The 12,316-nt window shown below is 39.7% G+C and overlaps 1 protein-coding gene across 3 annotated transcripts in view; it reads right to left on the minus strand.

Annotated features, from left to right (window-relative positions):
- Window positions 1-12,316, minus strand: part of cdkl1 (cyclin dependent kinase like 1 (CDC2 related kinase)) — a 41,659-nt gene that overhangs the window by 4,485 nt on the left and 24,858 nt on the right. For 2 of the 3 annotated variants that reach the window (XM_043697605.2, XM_043697607.2), the window contains 4 exons: window positions 11,413-11,613; window positions 8,804-8,886; window positions 8,305-8,361; window positions 2,045-2,194 (listed from right to left, as the gene is read on the minus strand). In XM_043697605.2, coding sequence (XP_043553540.2) covers window positions 2,045-2,194; window positions 8,305-8,361; window positions 8,804-8,886; window positions 11,413-11,613 — 491 coding nt within the window. The remainder of the gene's footprint in view (window positions 1-2,044; window positions 2,195-8,304; window positions 8,362-8,803; window positions 8,887-11,412; window positions 11,614-12,316) is intronic. The other variant, XM_043697606.2, reaches the window with a different exon arrangement.

Genomic DNA, 12,316 nt, shown 5'->3' on the forward strand with positions numbered 1-12,316 from the left:
AGGGCATCGTCGACCACGTCGGGTGAGAAATTGCGGTCCTTGAAGGAGGCCATCTGGGTTGTACGTTTTTGGAACTGGTCCTCCTGGGAGCAGATGCGGCGGAGACGAAGGAATTGGGAGAATGGGATGGCATTTTTACAGGGGGCAGGGTGGGAGGAGGTGTAGTCCAGATAGCTGTGGGAGTCGGTCGGTTTGTAGTAGATGTCCGTGTTCATTCGGTCGCCTGAGATAGAAATAGAAAGGTCGAGGAAGGGGAGGGAGGAATCTGAGACTATCCAGGTGAATTTGCGGTCGGGGTGGAAGGTGTTGGTGAAGTGGATGAACTGTTCAACCTCCTCGTGGGAGCACGTGGCGGCGCCGATATAGTCATCGATGTAGCGGAGGAAAAGGTGGGGGTTGGGGCCAGTGTAGTTGCGGAAGATGGACTGTTCCACATATCCTACGAAGAGGCAGGCGTAGCTGGGGCCCATGTGGGTGCCCATGGCTATTCCTTTCATTTGGAGGAAGTGGGAGGATTGGAAAGAGAAGTTGTTCAGGGTGAGGACCAGTTCAGTCAGTCGAAGGAGGATGGCAGTGGAAGGGTACTGGTCGGTACGGCGGGAAAGGAAGAAGCGGAGGGCTTTGAGTCCTTCGTGATGGGGGATGGAGGTGTACAGGGACTGGATGTCTTATGGTGAAGATAAGGCGTTGGGGACCGGGGAAGCGAAAATCATGGAGGAGGTGGAGGGCATGGGTGGTGTCCCGAACGTAGGTGGGGAGTTCTTGGACTAAGGGGGACAGGACCGTGTCAAGGTATGCGGAGATGAGTTCGGTGGGGCAGGAACAGGCGGAGACAATGGGTCGGCCGGGGCAGTCAGGTTTGTGGATTTTGGGCAGGAGGTAGAAGCGGGCGGTGCGGGGTTGTGGGACTATGAGGTTGGAGGCGGTGGATGGGAGATCCCCTGAGGTGATGAGGTTATGGATGGTCTGGGAGATGATGGTTTGGTGGTGGGGGGTGGGGTCATGGTCAAGGGGGCAGTAGGAGGAGGTATCTGTGAGCTGGCGTTTGGCCTCAGCGGTGTAAAGGTCGGTGCGCCAAACTACCACTGCGCCTCCCTTGTCTGCTGGTTTGATAGTGAGGTTGGGGTTGCAACGGAGGGAGTGGAGGGCTGCGCGTAAAAATACACTGAACTGCAATTCGTCACAAGGTTTTGGTCAATTTGGAAAGCCCATGCGAGGAGCAAAACAGTGGTACCTCATTTCTTAACTTTCTATGGTGTGGTCTAACAGGTAATTGATGTGTAAATGCACCAATTACCTAAAATACAGGATATTTATGTCTTGCAATTTACTGTGCAAGTGCTCTTTTAACTTATTATTGCTAATGTTTGTCTATCAACCTCTAATTCAGAAAATGAGCAAGTGTAACATTTCTTTGTCTAATTTTCAGATTGTGAATTGTAACTTTTCCTTATGATTTTTTGTTTGATCCAATTTTCTTCTTCCCCCACTCCTTTCTTATACCCACTGTTACAATAAATTCTTCATCCTTTGTAGTATTCTTCTCTAATTCTCAATCCTTAAGTCTCATTGTTTGCTGTGGCCTGAGTTGTCCTGTTGATATTACCATCAAGTCTTATTACTACGGTATGCTATGAGATGCACCGTTTCTATTAAATCTGGCCAATTATTTGTTAAAACATCACTAGCTTTCCCTCAACTGCATCAATTATATCATTTGAATACCATGAGATGATAAACTGAAGCTTCATTCACTTTCACTTTTAAAACATATTAATCATTCCTTGGTACTTTTTGTCACAGTGTGAGAGATTTTTCACAATCTGAAAATTAGACAAAGAAATGTTACACTTGCTCATTTTCTGAATAAGAGGTTGATAGACAAACATTAGCAATTATCAAGTTAAAAGGGCACGTGCACAGTTAATTACAAGACAAATTTATTGTCCGTGTTGCCGAAATAACAATCACTTTGGTTTCTGAACGGCAGTGTTACTTAAAACAACTTTATTTCCTCAATTCATTTTACCACATAGCTACTTACTGCTGGAGCATTTCTGCGTGGTGGTTTTACACGCTTTTTCAGAGCTTTTTGCTTGCTCATTTCCAGTTCTTTTCTGAGACTATCAAAGTACGGATGATCCAACAACTGTTCACAGTTTAGACGAGCAGCTGGATCCATATGTAAACACCCCTATGTATAAATTAGAATGAATATTGGTTCTGCATACAGATAATCAACACATGCCCATCTATTTCTTCCCCATGTCCACTTCATTTCAGGAGTTAAAATACTGTCTTCATATATTTATTTTTTTTTGTATGTGTTCTTAAAGAAATTTCATTCCAATATCACTAACACTAACAAATTGTTCTCCAGCTGTCATACTATAAAAAGTAAGTAAATTTAGGATTTAATTGAGCATCTTAGAAGGCACAGTTAAAACTGTGGGACTTGAGCAAATGGTTACCCACTTATTTCATCCAGCTGAAGATATATTCAAAGACTGATCATACAATGCTGTGGAGCTAAATATTTCTCCTTGAATTGCACTTTCTGTAGTTAGGCCAGTCATTGACAATGTAGCCTCACTGCTTGGAAGAAAAAGGTGAAGTGCACTGTTTACATGTATAAAATATATATTTTGTCAGCTACTCTATTGTTAAACTAATAATTGGGGGAAAATTCATAATTATTGAAGTGTTCAAATTAATTTTAGTATTGTACAGTAATTGCATTCAAAGTTACTCCTGACACCTGACTGAGCAATTATGGTTTGATTCAATGTCATAAGTGTTTCAGGGAGGTAAAAAAAACTGAATTTCCAGAGTCTAGAATTAGTTGAAAACTGTTCTTTCTGACCATGGATGTCTTGTGAATTGTTTCCTTTTATTACAGGAAAAAAGTTTTTTTTATTAGAGTGCAGTAAGAATGGAATTGCCATAAAATTTGCATCTGAACTGAAAACCATCAGTTTATATACCAAATGGTGTCTGGCTTAACTGGAACATTGGAAATAACCAGACTACTGGCTATTTTAGATACGATAAATAGGTAATAAGTGATTAATGATCTCTTGGCAGAGATCCACTGGGGAAGAGTGATCTATTAATGTGGAATTTCACATGCTGCATTTGAGTGAGAAACGTTGAACTGAAATTAATGTCTCAATGTTGTGGTTCTGTTCGCCGAGCTGGGAATTTGTGTTGCAGATGTTTCGTCCCCTGTCTAGGTGACATCCTCAGTGCTTGGGAGCCTTCTGTGAAGCGCTTCTGTGATGTTTCCTCCGGCATTTACATCACAGAAGCGCTTCTCAGGAGGCTCCCAAGCACTGAGGATGTCACCTAGACAGGGGACGAAACGTCTGCAACGCAAATTCCCAGCTCAGCGAACAGAACCACAACGACAAGCACCCGAGCTACAAATCTTCTCACAAACTTTGAATTAATGTCTCAAGCATAAAGGCAATTGCAAAGCAGTGAAGGTAGAGTTCACTCAAGTAAGCTGGTAGAAAAAGCCATGGCAGAAATTTGTGAAGAAATTTTATACTTTTACATAGCATTAGAAAGAAAAGACTGACTGATAAACTGCAGTTACCCAAAGTTAATAATGGTATCATAATGAACGAAAAAAAAAAACAAAATGTTAACTTTCAGGGTAGGCCACAAAGTTTGGAAAAATTCTGGAAACTAGCAAAGGAATATTAAATCCCTATCTTCTGTATTATGAGTAAACTCATATTCTTGCAGAAGCATTCATATTTTTATAAAAAAAGGGAGCAGCTGATGTAAACAGGATAAAATTGAAGAATTAACGTGAAACCAGGAAATGATAGAGGATCTAAATAATAGTAGAAAAGAAAGGGAGAGGAATGTCAAAACATCATAATCACAAAAATAAATGTACGAGCTAAACAAATGGGACTTAGGCTGAGAATCTGTGACTTGATGGCTACCACTCTTGGATTTAAAAAGAATGTGAATTAATTGTAGTATTCCTAAATCTCTCAATTTTGGAAGCATCCAGTGAATTGAAAAACTGCAGATATAATGCAAGCAAAGCAGAGTTACCATTTCAGGTTGGAGCCTTCCTTTAATACCTTCTGCCCATCAGATGAATAATATTTTATGAGTGTATATGAGGGCCATATGTTCCAAAGACTGGCAGATTGCATTAAAATAACATTCAGCTGTCAGCAACGAGCAAGATTATGACTGTTGCTGAAGGCATAAGCCCTTCCTGAAGAAACGTCGATTCTCCTGTTCCTTGGATGCTGCCTGACCTGCTGCGCTTTTCCAGCAACACATTTTCAGCTCTGATCTCCAGCATCTGCAGTCCTCACTTTCTCCTCAAAGATTCTGACTGTACCCAATCAAGTTGTATTTGCAAAAGTTGCAACAATATCCAATATTATATGTGATTCTGCAGTTGGTCAGCATTTACTGGATATTAGAGTGTGCAGAGATAGAAATGACATGCACAAACACTATGCCTGTTTCAATTCAGCAAAATATATTTTGGCCATTCACCAATTCATTTCTCCTTTGACCAGAGTCAACCTGTCTGGTTTGAATTTTAAACAAAGCCTGGCATTTAACGATCAATCATCATTAAAGAAGAAGTCTTTCTGACTAAACCCTTCAGATGCTGCTAGACTTAGTAATATTTCCTACATTTTTTATTTTTATTTCAAATTTACAGGGTCTGCAGAACTTAGATTTTGAGTACATGTAATATCCCTATTCAAAAAAAAGGAGACAAAGCAGGAAACTAGGCCATTTAGCCTAGCACCTCTATCAACAAAGAGGATAAGGAGAAACCGGAAGATAGTGTATTTGGATTTCCGACAGGCTGAGGGACAGGCTGGGGTCGGCATGTGGACTGCGGTGAGGGTCAGGTTGGTTACGGTGTGTGGATGTCTGTGAGGGACAGGCTGGGGGCGCTGTGTGGATGGCAGTGAGGGACAGGCTGGGGTCAGCATGTGGACTGCGGTGAGGGTCAGGTTGGGTACGGTGTGTGGATGGCACCACCTCAAAAGTTACAATACAAGATGAGGTCATGATTTTGGGATGAAGTAAGTATGGATAGAAGATCAGCTAACACCAGGAAGGCATCAGGATAAATAGATCATTTTCAAGTTGGCAAATTAACTTGAGTGCCACAGGTATCAGTGCTTGGTCTGCATCTATTTACAATTTATATTCATGACTTGGATCAAGGGATCTGTACTCGAGTTAAATTTGTTGATGAGGCAAAGATATGTGGGGAAACGGGTTGTGATAACAATCAAGGAGTATGCAAAAGAATATAGGTGGCTTAAGTGATTTAGCTAAAAGTTGGCAGATGGTATTTCATGTGGGAAAATGAGAGCTTATCCACTTTGAAATAGAAGAGCAAATAATTTAATGCAGGGATTTATACAATGTTGTGGCAGAGGCATCTGGGTGGCCTTGTATGTAACAGACAAAATGTTAAAAGCAAGTAAATAGGGAGGGAAATAGAAATGTTGACATTTATTGCAATGGGGATGATGTATAAATGTAAGGAAGTCTTGCAACTGTGCATGATGTTGATGAGATTGCAACTATGAATACTGCATAATGTTTAAGGAGTAACATGCCTGCAGTTCACAGAAGATTTACCAGGTCAGTTTCTGGGATTAAGGGTTATGTGGAAAGGTTGAGTATGTTGGCTTATTTGTGATGGAGTTTAGAACAATGAGAGAGAATCTTGTTGAAATATATGATAGAGGCAATATTTTTCTTTGAGATGTGGTTTTGTAACAAGGCAATATAGTTTCAGAATGCAGGTGAAAAGAAATTTCTTAAGTACTGTTAATCTTTGGAATTATCTAACTTTGAATGCTTCAGTCATTGCATATATTCAAACCTGTAACAGACAGGTTCTTGAATTATAGGAGAAAAAATATTAGGGAGAACAAAGCAAAGGTGAGCTATAGCCAAGACCAGATCAGTCATAATACTGAATGCTGGAGCTCCTACAACTTTTGTTATGTTTTGACTAAAAAAGCACATATTCATAAAAATGGTCCATAGATCTATAAGAACCGTGGATTTCAGAACCAGATTATTGGTCTCTACTGATGAATTAAGAGAATAGCTAGCTGAGATCATAGGCACCTCATATCTAATGCATTGACATAGGAGCTGGGAGTAGACCATTCACCCCATTGATCCTGTTTAGTCATTCACTGTGATCATGTCTAATCATCTACTTTAATGTATTTCTCCCCATAATATCCCCGTATTCCTCTTAGAAATCTGTTAACCTCTATTTTAAACCTACTCAAAGACTATGTTTCTGCAGCCAGCTGGAGCAGAGAATTCTAAAGATTCACAACCTTGTCACGGTTCTAAGTGGTTTCTCCTTTATTTCCAGTCTTCCCCAACAAAGCAACAAGTAACCTGTATGTCTACTGCCTATCGTTTAAGTATTTTGTTGATTTCAATGAGATCATTCTTCAAAACTCTGGAGAAAACAGGCCCAGTTTGCCCAATCTCTATTCACAGATCAGTCCCACTAGTTTGGGAACAAGTCTGATGAACGTTTGTTGCACTCCCTCAATGACAATAATGAAGGTAGGCAGATGAAAACTGTGTATGGTCCTTTAGATGCAGAATAATAATAATAATAATGATAACAATAAACCTCTACTCAAATTTCTTGCAATAACATTACATTAGCATTCATAATTGCTTGCTGCATCTACATTAGCCTTCAGTGACGAGTTGACAATAACTCCTGGGTCTCCTTGTACATCTATATTTTCTCACCTCTTGCCATTTCAAAAATGCACTGCACGTCTATTCTGCCTATCCGAGTGGATAACCTCACATTTTTCCACATTACACTTCATCTGCTGTTTTTCTCCCCTCAGTCAATAAGTCTTTTCAAATCCTTGTGAAGTCATTTCCATCTTTGTCGCAGCATGCATTTTCACCTTGCTTCGAATTTGGAAATATTACATTAGCTCCGTACATGCAAATAATTCACAGACATTGTGAACAGGTGATGTTTAAGTGTTGATCAGCGTGATACCTCATTCATCACAAACTGCCAAAACATGAGTGACCCATTTATTTATACTCTGCTTGCTGTCAATCCTTAATGCCAGTACATGATCTCTTAAGCCACATGCTTTAACTTTGCTAACCAACCTCTGTCTGGGACTTTACCAAAAGCCTTCTGAAAAGTCAAGCATACATATTTCCACCAACCTGCTTCTATCATTTCATAACATCATTTAAAAATCACCAGTAGGTTTGTCACACACGATGTTCTGTTCACAAAATCATGCCTGAATAAATTATAATCCAAATGTCCATTTATCATATCCTTTTTGATAAGGGGCGGGCTCACTGCTTCACCCAGATTTAATTCCAGCCTCGGGTGACTGTATGGAGTTTGCACATTCTCCCTGTGTCTGTGTGCGTTTCCTCCGGGTGGTCCGGTTTCTTCCCACAATCCAAAAATGTGCAGGTCAGGTGGATTGGCCATGTTAAATTGCCCATAGTGTTAGATGCATTAGTTAGGGGTAAATGTGGAGGGGTGGGTCTGGGTGGGTTACTCTTCAGTGGGTCGATATGGACTTGTTGGGCCAAAGGGCCTGTTTCCATACTGTAGGTAATCTAAATTTTGTAAATAATTTCTCGCACTTTTCCTAATAATGATAAGGCTAACAAGTATGTAGTTCCTGATTTTCTTTCTTTCTTCTTAAATATTGGGGTGACATACACTACTTTCCAACATACAGAAACTATTCCAGAATCTACAGAATTTTGAAAGATGAACACCAAGGCATTCATTATCCCCATAGCTATCTTTTTCAACATTCTAGGTCCCCATATCCAAATAATTCACAAATATTGTGAACAACTGCAGTCAGAATGATACCTCACTAGTCACAGTCCAGTATGACATAATTGCTGCAAGTTTCACTTCAAGCCACTCACCATCCTGTCTTGGATGCCAACTGTCATTCCATCAGGTCAAATGCCTGAACATATGGCCTCTAATTTAAATACCCCCAGGTGGAAGTGATTTATTTATCTCATCAAAGTCTTTTTAAAGGCTTTATCACATCATTTATCAATGCAAATAGCCCTGCAGCCAATTTATATCCCTTATATAACGTCTTTTATCATTCAGATGATTTTTACCCCTAACTTTTTATTCAATAATGCACATTGTCTTAGAGGGTGTAAAGGTACTTTTTACTGCTAAATGTATAACAATATACTCACCTACTTGGCTAATTAATGTGCAACATAAACAGGACTCACCTTCATTAATCCAAGAGCATGTTGTGAAATATTTGAAAACTTCATTTCTAAAGGTTCCTATAGAGAAAATAAGTTCCAGTTACACCGACACTATTCAAACAGTGTAGAAAAACTAGATTTTCAAATGTTGCACTTCACTACAAAACAAATGTAAGAAATAGGGAATAGTAGTCATAATCGGGGTCCCAATTGCAAATGTAAAGTTTCTGCATAAAATAGTTGTTTTTCCTTAGGTTTCCTCTGATGGCTGTGGCAGGCACCTACAATATTCCAAACCCAAACTCTGGTTTAAGCAGAAATCCCAGTAGGCAAGAAAGCCTGCCATTTGTATCTAATGTATTCCTAACGTTGAAAGTTCAGGCAGAGTTAAAGGCCCATTTACACAAAAGAAAGGGACAGAAAATCAAAAATTCAGATCACAATGTTCAAATATGAACAATCCATTTGTATTAAGTTACAAATCCGAATTCTGCTTTCCTAGAATAACATAATGCCATACCACCATATCAGGCACTGGTATGCTGACTCCACTGAAGAACTGGTTTGAACTGAAGACTTGTTGATGCCGAGGAATCAAATCCCCTGTACGAAATCAAGATACAATAGTTGTTACTAAACCCTTAATGGATATATTAAGATTACAATGTGTCATTGAGTGCACAAAGTCACACTGAACAATGCAAATAATCATAAAACATTTTGTGCTTCTAGGATACAATGTGAAACTGGCAAACAATCTAATCTCCACAATTAACTCTGAATGGACTTTTAGTCCGTGCATATTTAACCGTTAAATTCAAAGACAAAGGAAGCCAATTTGACCTGTATTTAATCCAAGTATGCCACTCAAACTGCAGAGCAATTACACCATGTAGCCTTAAAATAATTCACTTTGGCAACAGAATAATATATTTATGTTTAATGCTCCTGATAGTAAAGGAAGTGCATCTGATGGCATACATGTGCAGTGCCAAGTCAGCTCCACCAGTAAACATACTCAATCACCTGTGGCATTAAACAAGGAATGAAAAGCAATTACAGTCTTCAAATGACAGAGCTGAGTTCCCATTTTACAAGTGGTGCATCCTGTAGTTATATTTGTATTATACATTTCCCTCACAGTGGAATATGTAATTATATAATAATAAGTTTAAATAGACACTTGCATTTGCAAATAGAGAGGTTGGAAGCTACTTAGAAGGAAATAGACAAATTGTTGACATCAAAAATAAAATTGAGGATATAGCTACATTGCATTTTAGAAATCAATGTATCAGAAGGGCTCACTGGATGAACATAATTTATCAATCTTATTGACACAACAACTTTGATCCAATTATTATATTAAAAAATATCAGCTCTGATTCTCAAACACATATATTCCATTGTGAAGATATTGCCTGTTCCACAATTCTTCCACACCCTCTGGCTAAAGAGGTTTTTCTTATCTCTGTTCCAAAGGGTTTACCCAAGGGCTGTGCCCTCAGTTCCTTGTCTCTCCTGCCAATGGAAACATCTTCCCAACATCCACTTTGTCCAGACAATTCAATACTCTAAGTTTATATCAAATTCCCCCTCCTCCTTCTAAACTCCATCGAGTCGAGTTCCAGAGTCCTTAAGTGTTCCTCATACGTTATACCTTTCATTCCCGGGATCATTCTGGTGAACCTCCTCTGGACCCACTCCAAGGCCAATACATCCTTCCTGAGGTAAGGGGCCCTAAATTGCTCACAATACTCTAAATATAGTCTGACCAGAGCCTTATAAAACCTCAGAAGTACATTCCTACTCTTATATTCTAGTCCCCTTGAAGTGAATGACCTCATTGTAGTTGCCTTCCTAACTACTGACTCTGTTCCCTGGATGCTGCCTGACCTGCTGTGCTGTTCCAGCAATAAAGTTTCAACTACTGACTCAACCTGCAAGTTTACCTTAAAAGAAACCTGGACTAGGACTCCCAAGTCCCTTTGGACTTCAGATTTCTGAATTTTCTCATTTAAAAAATAATCCATGACTGTGTCCTTCTGACCAAAGTACATGAGCTCTTTCCCACATTATATTTTATCTGACATTTCTTTGCCCATTCTCCTAACTTGTCTATATCTTTCTGCAGCCTTGCTACTGCCCCAATACTACGTTATGCTCCACCTAGCTTTATATCATCTACAAACTTAGCCAAAATGCCCTTATTCCTTCATCCAGACCATTAATGTATAAAGTGAGAAATTGTGGTCCCAACACTGACCCTTCTGGCTGGTCCCACTAGTCAGTGGCCGCCATCCTGAGAAGACCATGCCTTCAATTAACTATGCCCATGTCTTAGAATTACTCCTTTACCTTGTGATCTCTATCCTTTTAAAACTCTCCATAAAAACTATTAGATCAAAGCTATTAGATATTGCTCCTAGTCACTCCTTTGATTGTCAATTTTTGTTCTCTATGCTGCTATGAAATGCTTGGGATTAATGTCATATGTTAGGTATGCTGTAAATTTAAATACATTTGTTTGTCATCATAAGTTATTTAAATCTTTTCCAAATTATTTAATGAAAAGCCTTACAGTAAAGTTGCATCTTCCATGATGCCAAGATGTCCCAAAGTACTCGACAGTCAATTAGTCATTTTGAAATGTGGTTACGGTTGTAATACAGTAAATGTCGCAGCAAATTTATAAACAGCAAACTCCCACAAACAAAGTGTGATACTAATTGCATATTAATTGTTAGTGATGTTGATTGAGGTAGAAACATTTGCAAAGAGACCTTGCAGAACTCTTGCTTTTCTTCAAAATAGTGTCAGGATCCAATTGAGACAGCAGGAAAGCACCTCCAATAGTGTGGCACTCCCTTAATACTGCATTGGAGTGTCAGCTCTTGATTCTCATATCAACTCTCTGGAGTGGAACATAACCCATAGCCTTCTGACTTAGAGATGGGAATGCAACCAATGGAGTAGTTGGCAACACCTAAATGTAAAAGAATCTTATACTCCTAACATGCAAATTAGCTTTTTTTGTAAATTTACTAATGATTATTTGATTCACTTAGAAATCCATTTTGACTTAAACAAAAGGAGTGCAATTTCTAATATTTCCAATATGGTACCCACCTAGTGTTTTTCTAATCAGATAAAGCTGATCAACATCTGATTTTCCTGGCCACAAGGGGGCTCCAAATAACAATTCTGCAAAAAGGCAGCCGATTGCCCAAACATCCACTGGAGGGCCATATTGTGTATCTCCAACCAACAGCTCTGGGGCGCGATACCAACGCGTTGCTACGTAATCTGTGTAGTAATCTTCTGGACCAGCTACAAAATAAAATGTGAAACTAGAAAATGCTGAATGACCTCAGGCAGCCAAAGCTTACTTTAATAGGAAGATTTAAAAAAACACGAAGAACCGCGGATGCAGGAAATCAAGCAAAATCTGAAATTGCTGGAAAAATTCAATTATAGAATCCCAACAGTGTGGAAGCAGGCCATTCAGCCAATCAGGTCCACACCAACCCACAAAAGACCATCCCACCGAGACTCACTCCTCATCCTATCCCCTGTAACCCTATATTCCCCGCAGGCACTGGGAGAATGTGAAAACTCCACACAGACAGTCGCCCGAGGCTGGAATCAAACCCAGGTCCCTGGTGCTGTGAGGCAGTAGTGCTAACCACTGAGCCACCGTGCCGCCCTAACTCACTTTGTTCTGAAAAAGGGTCACTGGACCCAAAATGTTAATGCTGCTTGCTCCCACAGATACTGCCGCACATGCGTTTTTCCAACAAGTTCTGATTTTGTTTAATGGGAGGATATACTGTTTTAACAAAACCAATGACCTGTATGTAGGTTTGCTCGCTGAGCTGGAAGGTTCGTTTTCAGATGTTTCATCACCATACGAGGTAACATTTTCAGTGAGCCTCCCAATGAAGCATTGGTGGTGTTGCCCGCTTTCTATTTACAGGGGAACCTCAATTATCTGAATACCAATTATCCAAAAAATTGGATTATCCAAAGGTGA

Source organism: Chiloscyllium plagiosum, unplaced genomic scaffold (assembly GCF_037043375.1).
Source record: "Chiloscyllium plagiosum isolate Xiang-an unplaced genomic scaffold, Cpla_swu_hap1 HiC_scaffold_8, whole genome shotgun sequence".
Lineage (NCBI taxonomy): Eukaryota > Metazoa > Chordata > Chondrichthyes > Orectolobiformes > Hemiscylliidae > Chiloscyllium > Chiloscyllium plagiosum.